Raw genomic sequence first — 11,891 nt, forward strand, 5'->3', positions numbered from 1 at the left:
GAGAACACTGCCCCAGAAGAACAAGAACATGCTGCCAAAGCATGTTGGGACGAAATGTCGGGTCAGGCAAAGGAGAACCTGAAGTAAAGATTAAAGCCCGTAAGTATGGCATATTGCGAAATACAGGAACATCAATAATAATAGTAATGAGTGATAATTAGTGACTACCATTTTCTGTTAAATTGTCCGTCACTGAGTTTTGCTAGAGCACAAACCCTTTCGATACGCAGGATTTCAAACTGGATTCTACCGTGCGGGAAGAGATGTCGAGGGTTGAATTTGTAACGTCTGTCAGAAACGTGGAGGGATAAACACAATCATTAGGACAAGTGCTATAACATGTTACTACGTGGATATGGTCCAGTGTCTGTACTTCCCTATATTTAAACCATAATCAGTTCAAGTACCTCGCTAAATTTACAATCTCAAACGCTGACTTAGTTACCTGTTGGCTCTGGGACTCCCTCTGGTTCCTATTGCGGACTATCACAACACTCGTTTATGGGATTGGCATTAACACTGTGGTTTGACTAGTAATTCAGATATCACTATAATGGTGCCCGTGAGCCCTGGGTGTATATAGGTCATAATGGTGCTCAGGGCCATGTAAAGATAGATGTATAATAGGGTTTGGAGTCTTCAAGATACTGCTTGTGCTACTCACCGGCCGCACCGACTCTCTCCTCACTTGCCGTGAATAGTACAGAGTGATGATGGAGAGTATGACTGAATGTAACACGACGACGTAGTGTTAGACCACTGGGGCAAAAGAGCTTGTGGACGAGCCAGTCTAAACCCCCAACAAGCAGGCTACCGTACAGGCAAACTTTATAGTTAACTAGCCAATATTGGTTAACTTAGGGAGTACTAATTATTTTTGGACTAGGGTTTGAAGACCTGGGAATAAAACCACATAGTTAAAGGCCTTGACCTCTCAGCTTCTAATTTGGGGCACGAAAATGCGAAATCACATCTCCTCCCTTTTACGAAAGATCGGTGCTCCCGGGAAACAGATGAGACTGAGACGGAATATACAGATATCTTGTCGTGGTATGTCCCCAAAGAAGAAGATTCCTTCCTTATTGGCTAATATGATCTAGGCAAACTCATCAGCGTCGATAAACTCTTTGATTATACGAATGGGAATTTCCTTGTTAATGAGAATTTCCAATTTGAACAGCGTTATGTGAAGTTCGACCTGGATGCTCTCTGCGATGTCGCTGCCGCGGCAGGCGGCGAAGCATCCCCCATCAAGGCAATTGAAAAGATGGAAGGAGGTTTCAGCAAAGCCCTGCTGATGAAGAAAGAAAACGGGATGGAGATTATTGCAAAAATCCCGTGTCGCAACTCTGGACCAGCAGTGTACACTACCGAATCAGAGGTAGCTGTCTTGAAATACGGTATTCGACTTGTCTTGCATTCCACATCGTCCATCAACTTACGCTGCCTCTCGTAGTGATCCAACACACGAATGTTCCAGTCCCAGAGGTCTACGCGTGGTCCTCCGATCCCACAAACCCAGTGGGTGTGGAATATATTATTATGGGAAGGGCGCCTGGAGTTCCTGTTTTCAAGATATGGGGCGAGATGTCTCAGCCCAGAAAACTGGAGCTCATTAAGCAGCTTACTAAGTTTGAACATGAACTTGCCTCGATCCAGCTCCCCGCGTATGGCAGCCTCTATCTCCGGGCTTTCTCTAGAGATATTCCAGGATACAAGTTGCTTGGCTCGGATGCCGACCCCTCAGCATCATACTGCGTGGGCCGCTCAGGAGACAGATCATTCATCACGCATGGCTGTCAGGAATGGGACGGCTCCAAATTAGATCCCGGACCATGTGAGTATATTTTGATTGTGCCCTTGGTGTTGGCCTCGCTACTAATACATAGTCCCAGGGACTACATTATCCGCATACGGTATTGCAATTGCAAAGCGGGAGATGTTTCGTATTTCAGGAGGTTCATCACCGCACCCGGAGACCTTCTACCAGGGCAGTTTTTTGGAGCAGACTAACCTTCTGGAAAGCGCCATACGCCTCCTAAGGTTACTGGATTCGCATCCTATTCTCGCACAATCCGCTACGCCGGTCATTTGGCATACAGACCTTCATATGGGAAACATTTATGTGTCCCCTGATGAACCATCACAAATTCTTTCGCTCATTGACTGGCAATCAGTATCAATCCTTCCACTATTTCTACAAGCACGATGGCCTATTTTCCTCGAGCCACCACAAAATTATGCTCGAGGATTTCAAAAACCGGAGCTTCCTGACGATTTCGACAGGCTGGATCGGGAGGAGCAGCAGTTGGCAAGGTATGAGCAGCAACAAGCTGTAGCTGCAAAGGCATATGAAGTGTCAAACTACCTCGAGAATAGATCGGCCTATACAGCGATGAATCTTCCACGCGTTTTCCGGGAACTGTTCAAACGTTGCGGTGAAATTTCCGAAGTTGGGGTTATCCCTCTTCGAGCATGTCTTATAGAGATATTCACGAACTGGTTTGAATTGGGATTCACTGGCGATTGCCCTTACTCTTTTAGCCAAGAGGAGATAGACGATCATAATTCCCAGTTCAGGGAGTATGAGGATTGGCACAAGGTACATGAGTTAGCGAGGAAATGCTTGGATACTGATGAAGATGGATGGATACCTCCCGATATGGATATCACGGAGAAACGTCAGCAAAACCAAGAACTATTGAACATGTTCATCAACCAGATGGCAGCCGAAAAATCCCCAGAAGAAGCGAGACGGATGTGGCCTTTCGTTGAAAATTGCCACTTCACCAAGAAGAGTCACTAGATGGAATGCACAGCGCAGGGTTTTGCTATTCCTGGAGCATTTGTTCGACGGCAGTTGGATGCATTGGTCTCTCTACTCTGCTAACCACCGTCGGCTTCACCTCTAACACCGGTGTAGCAGAAGCTTTTCACGGCCAGTCGGAAATACACATTCTCTGATATCAAGAGACCTAGCAAACCCTCATCGTACTGTATTTATTTGTACTCAATATTATAAATCAAGAGAGTGTTATCGGACCCAGAAATGGAATCCAAGTGTTAAAAAAGCTGATTTATTTGCTCCCTGTTCGATAAAGGTAACCAGGGGAAAGGTAGCATACATGAAATCAACAAGATTTGCTATCACAACCAGTCATACAACATGATTGCTTAACACTCGTTTGCACCCCAAGGTGGTTTCTCTACACATGGTTTTCCAACTTCAAGTTAGTTTGCCCAACTTAGATCGACCAGTGGGAACTAAAGAATCTCTGTATAGCATCACCAGTTACTATAACTAACTAGTTAGTTAGGCTAATGTGCTGACAAAGAAGTATTCTGGCATCTGTAGTAGCTCACTCTCGTCTTCCGCCCCTCCCCCGCTATCGCAACCACCTAACCATGGAATATTAGACCCACCCTACCAACACCACCACCATCATGGAACGCGCAAATAAACCCACCGCCATTCCTGTCTCCTCGCCTCTTCCGCAGCCCTCAATCTCCGTAGAAGAGGACAAGGTCCAGGCGTCGCTAGCCTCGGGCGACTCCGTCATCGTCAATCTTTTGGGAGCCACAGTCGTGTCATGGAAACTTGCCAATGGCGACGAGCAGCTATTTCTGAGCAAAAAAGCCGTTTTGGATGGCTCTAAACCCATCCGTGGGGGTATCCCGTTGGTTTTTCCTGTTCGTGACACCCAGATCTTCAATTCCGCTCACCATTGATTATACATTTGTATGACTTCAATCGTACAGAGACGCGCTGTCAAGCCAAACGGCACCCCAATTGAATTTGCAAAATTGCTGACTTCCACGCTTTATACAACAAATTACAGGTTTTCGGCCCCCCGCCTAAGGACCATGCGACTTCCGCGCTTCCCCAGCACGGATTTGCTCGTAACTCATATTGGGAATTCCTGGGGAAATCAACTTCGGAATCGGAGGGACAGAATGGCGATAGCAGTGTTAAGCTTGACTTTGGCTTGTCAGCAGGCATGTTGAGTGACAAATTCAAAAGCGATTGGCCGAATGATTTTGGACTGGTGTACAGTGTCACGTTGAGCAAGGGCAGTCTGGGAACGTCCCTGCAGGTCCAGAATAAGGGATCACAACCATTTGAGTTTCAGGTTCTGCTCCATTCGTACTTCAAGGTTGAGGTATGTTGTGGTCACACTTTTTTTTTTAAACCTCTATCGGCTGTATTACAACTATCTGCCAAACCTTTAACCACCCCAGCGTGATCACGCGAAGCTATTTTGGCTAAAATTGTGCCAAAGGACATCACAAAAATCCGCATTCTAAACCTCCAATCCAAAACATACGTCGACAAAATTCTCAACGCATCAACCCACGTCGAATCTTCCCCGGCCCTTGCAATCACCCAAGAAATAGATCGGGTCTATCAATCTCTTAACCCAACAGTTCCAATCGTCGTCGCAGACGACGACAACAACCCCGTTTTCTCCATCTACCGCGAATCTCTTAATGACATCGTGGTCTGGAATCCTTGGATCGAGAAGGCGAAAGGAATGGCCGATTTCGCCCCTGATGACGGCTATAAGAATATGATATGTGTTGAGGCGGGTTCTGTGATGGGGTGGCAGACGTTAGAAGCGGGAGAGTCTTGGGAGTGCGGACAGACGGTGAAGAGTAAGCGTTGAGGGTTCATTCCTATCGTGAGATGCATTCCTGCTTGTGACGATGAAGTGTGCTGGGGTGGGAAACTATCTCAGTGTCTAGGATGGGAATGGTGGGATTGTTTCGGTGAGTTGGGGGTATCCAAAGTATTAGTGTTGTTCCAAGGACGCATCTTCGTTATATGTTGGTTCATACGTTGAATATTCTCTCCGCCGTTAGTCTCCCGAACACAGCACGCCTTCCAGGATTGTTAGTGTTGGAAATGGAAATATTACTGATGACAATGGATAACGCTGAACAAACTTACTGGGTTCGTAAAATATTTTATTCAGCTTTTCTTTAAACGGATATTCATAGATATGATTGGTTGTTAGGTGGACGTATATTGAACCTAGATATCTCTAGAGGGCTGTCGTGTGCTTGCTCGTTTTAGCTAACTTCTTTCCCTGCTGATGAGATTTTTTGAGCGCCATGGTATGTCAATCATATCCCAGTCTACACCGATTTGGTAGCTAGATTCCAGGCTCAAATCAATTTAGCATGTCGTGGGCTGTGAAATCACACTGGCCATGGACGCTAACTTAGTTTTTATCGACATGACCTAATTATGACGAAATGGTTTCGATGATATAATTAACTAACTAACCAAGTCAGGCAATATTTATAATGCTCTCGGGTGGCGCTTTTAGCGGAGTCTGGTTAACCTTGAATTCCTCCTGCCTGCGTCTGGGGATAGGCTCATCGGCAATGGCGGTGATATTTCTCCGCTTTTATTTTTGCTTTTTTATATTTTTAATTCCCCCTTGTCGCTTATTTAAATCCCTCACAAAAGCAGCAAAGAAATGAGTCACCTAGGTGACTTTCCGTGGCACATGAATACTCTTGCCCGATGCTGGCGACTTGGATCTTGAGGGATTGGACTGGCATCTCGGTTTTTTGAATGAGCTCTCTTGAAAGCTTCTCCCCTCATTCTGCTTTACGTGGAAATGTAGCGTCGAGTGGAGCGGGCAACGCTCTCGATAATAGCGATGATGCTACTGCGACGGTTAGAGCTGATGGAGTGAGGCTCCAGGGTGGCTTTTACGAAAATAGTGATACCGATTCGTCGTCTATTTCGTCAAGTTTGAATGGCGATGCCTATGACCCTCACGATCGTCTTCTGGGGCAAAGCGGCACCAGTGGACACTTGCCAGCTTCCAATTCCCCCAGTGGACGGCCACCTTTTGTTGGAGAGCATGATACAAGCGCAGCGAATGTTGTGGAATCAAATGGGTATGAACCAGACGAGGAAAAGCCAGTATCATGGGCTTCTTTACCAAAGAAAACCCAATTGATCATCCTGACCATTGCTCGATTGTCCGAGCCTTTGACTCAAACTTCCCTCCAAGCGTATATCTTTTACCAACTCAAATCCTTTGACCCGTCCCTGCCGGACTCGGCGATATCTGCTCGGGCTGGTTTTCTACAGGGCTGTTCTACTGCAGCACAGTTCGCGACAGCCATGATATGGGGCCGGCTTGCGGACACTCATTTTATGGGAAGAAAAAGGGTGCTCGTGGTAGGCCTCTTTGGAACTTCCATTGCATGTGTGGGATTTGGATTTTCTCAGTCCTTTATTGCTGCTGCAATATTTCGCACCATGGGAGGTGCTCTGAACAGCAATATCGGTGTCATGCGGACTATGATTTCGGAATTTATCGTGGAAAAAAAGTATGTTCGCTTTCTAAAAAAATGGAACCCGTTTCCGCATTCTGTGCCCGTTAATTTTTGAACTCGTGGTTAATCTCCCCGTCGGAATGCGATGTGGTATTTATCCTCCAGAGAAAACTCTGGCTAACTGAATGCCAGGTATCAATCTCGGGCCTTCTTACTCCAGCCAATGTGCTTTAATATCGGCGTCATAATAGGGCCCATTTTGGGTGGACTTCTCGCCGACCCTCTGGCTAGCTATCCGGGTCTGTTCGGCCCACATTCATTTTTTGGCGGCCAAAACGGCGTCTGGTGGATGAAGAAATGGCCGTATGCCCTACCAAATGTCATAAACGCGGTTATTGTCCTGATATCCGCGCTAGCGGTTTTATTTGGGTTAGACGAGGTGGGCTTCATCCCAATGCTGGCTGGTTCTTTGAAGCCTCTATATCTTTCATGGCTGACTTCTCTTCAAGACCCATGAAACAGCCAAGTATCGCAGCGACTGGGGTCGGAAGATCAGTAAAATGATAGGTCGCCACTTTAAGCCTGACCACACTCTACACAACTACCACTCAATCGATGAAACCTACGATATCCCGACAGCAGGAGAATCCATCGATCAGGAGAGGAGCGCCCAAGGATCGGTGCCAGCAGGACGAGGGCCAATGCGGATACCTCGGCGGAAACGCATGTCCTTCTCTCAAATCTGGACGGGGAATGTCTTACTCACCCTTCTCACCCAGTTCGTACTCGCCGTACACCTCAGCGCCTTCAATGCGCTAATCTTTATCTTCTTACCTACCCCTCGTGCACCAGAAGGAAGCCGTCGTGGATTTTTCCATTTTGGCGGTGGCCTTGGCATGCCAAGCTCCAAAGTTGGTTTCGCAACCGCCATCATCGGCCTTTTTGGCCTCCCGTTACAGATATTCGTCTATCCGCGGGTCCACTTCCACCTAGGCACCCTGAAATCGCTGCGTGCATTCATACCGTTTTCCGCTCTTGCCAACTTCTTGGTTCCGTTCCTGGCTCTCGTACCGAACCGGCCGTATCTCGTCTGGCCGGCTTTGGCAGCGGTTTTCTCTGTTCAGGTCATTTCGAGAACATTCTCGCTTCCTGCGGCTATTATTCTGGTTAACAATTCGGTTACGGATCCGAGCGTGCTGGGGACTGTACATGGAGTTGCGCAGAGCGTGACCTCCGCCGCGAGGACGCTGGGCCCGGTGGTTGGCGGTTGGGGTTTGGGGCTGGCGCTCAAGTATAATATCGTTGGAGCGGTTTGGTGGGCTCTTGCGGTGTTAGTTTTACTAGGATGGGGCGTCTCTTGGACCATATTCGAGGACAGTGGGCTTGAAAAAAAAAGCCTCGAACAAAGTCATGAAAGTGAGGGATCCGAGCATTGAACGAGCAGATGAGTGGGCAGTATGGGGTTTAGGACGTTTCGTTTCACTCCATTAATCTTATGGTGATGTCAATAATGATCGCGATGATTCCGGAAATCTTTAAAACTTTAGCTTAAACTGTCATTTTGGATGGAAGGTACATAAATATATATGTTGGGCACAACCTTGCACCTTGTATGGGAAGTGAGCTTACTGTATTTGTCTCATTTGTCCTAGACCAGTTGATAGTCATATAAAATAATCGGTTACAAACCTTTTCATCAACTCGCCTTTAGTAGATATTGACAAAAGGGCCAGGTCACCTGTACTGTACTTAGATCCGAGTTGACGTGACTCAACTGGCAGTCCTGGTGTGTTTCGGATGAAATGAGAATAGCTGATCCGAACCATGCTAATTACTTATCTACTTATCGCAGCGAAATGCATTGGATGTCCTAAACAAGAATAAGAACGTTGCTTCCCAGTAGTCAACCTTCTTCATATTCTGTGACCAAATATAGGTTGTCGGGATATCACTAGGTCATTTCCCTCATTTGTGAATCACCCTTGAGCTCTGCAAATCCAACCAACGGCACCTCCCATTAGAAATTGAATGCTGATCCCCCCATTCTCTATCCAGCGCTTTTGAGGTGCAGTTCGATCGTCACACGGCCAAGGAAAACACAGTTAAAATGACTTCGTCCATGCATCCCAGCGTCAGTTTATCAGGGCAAACCCAGCCCCTTTTAAATTGAACGGGGAGCCCTTAATTCATCTTAGATTCATTTGTCGCCAAGATTTTCCATGTCAAGGATTCTGTGAGTCGATAATTTCCCACTCCTGGTTTGTCATGCTTGGAGAGGCGCGATGTATGCGCGAATAGCTTTGATTGGGTCCCCCTCATGTGCCTTTAAGAGTTCCGTAGCCTTTACCTTCGTCAGATCAAGCTGATCCACCTGCATACCAATCACCCGGTTAGCAGACGCCAAATGCAACTACCATTCAAGGAGAAATACGATATCAACTAAACTCACCAAAAGTCCAACATCCTCCGCCGCAACCTTTACCACCTTCTTCTTCACCACCTTCTCCCCCTCGCCCCCATCCATCTTCCCATCAGCCTTATCTTTTTTCGCATTCATATCTTTCTTCCCAGTCCCTGCAACCCAACCTGCACTTGAACCCCCAGCTTTATCCACGCCGGCAATCATTTCCAATCTGCTCATCGCTTTGCCCAGTGCCTCTTGATCAGCTGCGGAGGGTAGCACCGCACCGCTGGGAACGCCCCTGTCCTGTTCGGAGGCAGAGGTTTCGTTGGCGGTATTGAGAGAAGAAAGCGCAGCAGCTGCGGCACGGTCTTCAGCATTTGTAGGAAACTCAGAAGCTGATTCGCCATTGTCATTATTGTCGTTGTTATTGTGTGGACTGGAGCCCGTCGTGGGGGGTTTTCGACGGCTCGAGGCAGCCATAGGTGTATATGTCAAAGTCCGAGGCTTGTAAGGGTCGATGGGTTATGGGCCGTTGCGAAGATAATTGAACAAGGCTTCCATATAGACTTTAGCAATGTTACAACGACCAAATATACTTCTGGAGGATTGCTTTCAGGGCAGCAAACAGACTCCTACCACGTGACCCAATAAGTGGCTGGGTTTTTTGCCCCATAGCCTATCCCAGAGTTAAATAAATACATATCCACCGATTGAATGTAGTATTTTCATGACTCACGAGTTCGGCAAGATTTTTCTGGAAAACTGAAGCCACTCGACGCTGACCTCGTTGCTACTTACAGAGTTCAATTTGAAGGCTGCTTTGTCCAATCTGTGTGCTACGGATTCTCGTATTTTAGTGTTACGCCTGGTTAGATACCATCTCTCTTCACCCCGCACTAGAGATATTCTCTTGCGTTTTGCGAAGAGCAGTAATCAAATTCTAGGAAAACTTATTGTTAAACCACTATCGTATACGCCCAAACTACATTGCAAGCTAGGCGCCTCTTGTGTAGTGTACCAGAGATACCAATTTAATATGACTTCCACCCAGGAAAAGCAGTCTAGAAATACCTGGACTCCTTCATGTATGTTTTCTTTCAAGTTATGCATTCTTTAGTATATTATAACTGATATACGGATTAGCTTGGACTACGAAGCCTATAAAGCAGGAAGTTACATATGAAGATCAAGAAGGCCTAAAAGATGCCTTGATTAAGCTTCAGCATCTACCTCCATTGGTGACCCCCCAGGAGGTATGAATCATGACAACTGAAAAAAAGTGTGATAAGTATGAAGGTTAACTTTCTGCCGTAGATTGTTAACTTGAAGAATTGCCTGAAAAATGTAGCACTTGGGAGAGCGTTTGTCCTCCAGGGGGGTAAGTAACAGGGTCCTTACAGTTCTTATATCGGTTTGTATGAGGCCACTGTATGAACTTGGTCTAACTGACATAAAACCTGAAAGGTGACTGCGCGGAACTCTTTGATTACTGCAACCAAGAATCCATCGAGTCGAAGATCAAATTGATATTACAGATGAGCTTAATTTTGATTTGGGGTAATATTATTATGCTAAATATCATCAAATAGCAGTCAGTGTCTGGCTAACTCTTTCCCGCAGGAGCGAATAAGCCAGTAATCAGAATTGCTCGGATCGCCGGTCAGTTTGCCAAGTAAGTAATACAATTCATCGCGCATTCTTTGCATATGATGCTCACAAATTTGCAGGCCTCGATCAAGTACCACGGAAACAATCAACGGTGTGACGATGCCGTCTTTCCGTGGTGACAACATCAATGGCTTTCAGCCGGACCCCATTTCTCGGAAACCTGATCCATCCCGTCTCGTATCTGCGTACTTCCATTCCGCTGCAACTTTAAATTATCTTAGAGCAGCCCTTGCCTCCGGTTTAGCTGACCTACACTCTCCATTGGATTGGGGGCTCGGTCACGTAATCGCGCCATCGATAAAAGAAAAATATGAACAGATCGTATCCAGAGTGACAGACTCCCTACGTTTCATGAGAACGGCAGGCCTCGACACAGACCGCGGAATCGAAACTGTGGACATCTATACCAGCCATGAAGGCCTGATGCTTGACTATGAACAAAGCCTCGCCAGACTCTGCCGTGACCCCCCCGAGGCGGTACCGAAATCCAACCAGTCTACCTCCACTGCCCACCCACCAAGTAGCCACTATGCCACCTCCGCCCATTTCCTCTGGATAGGCGACCGCACACGCCAACTTGGAGGCGCACATGTAGAATTCTTCCGCGGCATCGCCAACCCCATTGGCATAAAAATCGGCCCGACGATGGATCCAGATGAACTCATCGACCTTCTCAACACCGTCAACCCAGACAAGGAAATTGGCAAAGTAACGCTCATCTCACGGTACGGTGCCTCGAAAATCGCCAGTTTCCTTCCTCAGCACATCAAGGCAGTTCAATCCTCTGGCCACACTCCTGTCTGGCAATGCGATCCCATGCACGGCAACACACTCACCACGCCATCGGGTCTCAAGACTCGCCAGTTCAAAGATATCTTGTCTGAGCTGCGGCAGGCGCTGGAAATCCATCGCGCGCAGGGTTCTTTTCTGGGGGGCATGCACCTGGAGCTGACTGGTGAAGCGGTGACGGAGTGCGTCGGTGGTGCGGCGGGGTTGACAGAGGATGGCTTACGAGAACGCTATACCACTTTCTGCGATCCGAGACTAAATGAGAAGCAGGCGCTGGAGTTGGCGTTTTTGGTTGCAGGCTTTTATCGGGACCGGATGGGGGAAGAGGGTGAATTGAATGAGATGTGATACGTTTGTATCTTTGTCAGCGGTTTTCAGAAAACGTACGGCGATTTTTTATTTATTTTATTTATTTATTTTTTGGTGCTTTTGTGATTAAAGGCGAAAAGTTAACAGGAATGTAGTTAGGGAAAATGATCAATTTCTTTAGATTTCATTAGCTTGCTATAGTTATTCTGGAGGGATTGGATTCGTGATTCATCCCCAGTTGGCGCTGGTGATAACTGAGCACTTTTGCGCCAGTAGCCTAAACACGTTTATCATGGGTTTGCACTGTTGTTTCCAGTTTTAAACCAGATATAGTTAATTAACGGCCAGCTTGAAATAAATCTCTTTGAAGCCATCAAGTCGAAACTATCGTATCAAAAATCAGCTCGAAAGGGGAAAGAATGTA

At 46.9% G+C, this 11,891-nt stretch overlaps 5 protein-coding genes across 5 annotated transcripts; 4 read left to right on the plus strand and 1 right to left on the minus strand.

Moving 5' to 3' along the window:
- Positions 1-959: 959 nt before the first annotated feature.
- On the plus strand, positions 960-2,806 carry HCBG_09205 (phosphotransferase enzyme family protein; the record flags this gene model as incomplete). Its single annotated transcript, XM_045436254.1, has 4 exons — positions 960-1,050; positions 1,101-1,400; positions 1,457-1,837; positions 1,890-2,806. 4 exons carry the CDS (start codon positions 960-962, stop codon positions 2,804-2,806), a joined length of 1,689 nt encoding a protein of 562 aa, XP_045283026.1.
- Positions 2,807-3,444: 638 nt separating this feature from the next.
- HCBG_09206 (glucose-6-phosphate 1-epimerase) lies at positions 3,445-5,050 on the plus strand (the record flags this gene model as incomplete). The annotated part of the gene is made up of 3 exons (XM_045436255.1): positions 3,445-3,690; positions 3,840-4,160; positions 4,281-5,050. 3 exons carry the CDS (start codon positions 3,445-3,447, stop codon positions 4,662-4,664), a joined length of 951 nt encoding a protein of 316 aa, XP_045283027.1.
- A 398-nt stretch (positions 5,051-5,448) lies between these two features.
- HCBG_09207 (uncharacterized protein) lies at positions 5,449-7,997 on the plus strand (the record flags this gene model as incomplete). Its single annotated transcript, XM_045436256.1, has 3 exons — positions 5,449-6,351; positions 6,490-6,736; positions 6,807-7,997. The coding sequence occupies 3 exons, from the start codon at positions 5,582-5,584 to the stop codon at positions 7,731-7,733; spliced, it is 1,944 nt and encodes a 647-aa protein (XP_045283028.1).
- A 563-nt stretch (positions 7,998-8,560) lies between these two features.
- Positions 8,561-9,181, minus strand: HCBG_09208 (uncharacterized protein; the record flags this gene model as incomplete). Its single annotated transcript, XM_045436257.1, has 2 exons — positions 8,561-8,668; positions 8,747-9,181. 2 exons carry the CDS (start codon positions 9,179-9,181, stop codon positions 8,561-8,563), a joined length of 543 nt encoding a protein of 180 aa, XP_045283029.1.
- A 288-nt stretch (positions 9,182-9,469) lies between these two features.
- Positions 9,470-11,845, plus strand: HCBG_09209 (phospho-2-dehydro-3-deoxyheptonate aldolase; the record flags this gene model as incomplete). The annotated part of the gene is made up of 7 exons (XM_045436258.1): positions 9,470-9,786; positions 9,845-9,954; positions 10,016-10,079; positions 10,166-10,258; positions 10,322-10,373; positions 10,429-11,541; positions 11,623-11,845. The coding sequence occupies 6 exons, from the start codon at positions 9,738-9,740 to the stop codon at positions 11,504-11,506; spliced, it is 1,446 nt and encodes a 481-aa protein (XP_045283030.1).
- Between the last annotated feature and the right edge of the window lie 46 nt (positions 11,846-11,891).

Source organism: Histoplasma capsulatum (genome assembly GCF_000150115.1).
Source record: "Histoplasma capsulatum G186AR genomic scaffold supercont2.45, whole genome shotgun sequence".
NCBI classification, from domain to species: Eukaryota; Fungi; Ascomycota; class Eurotiomycetes; order Onygenales; family Ajellomycetaceae; genus Histoplasma; species Histoplasma capsulatum.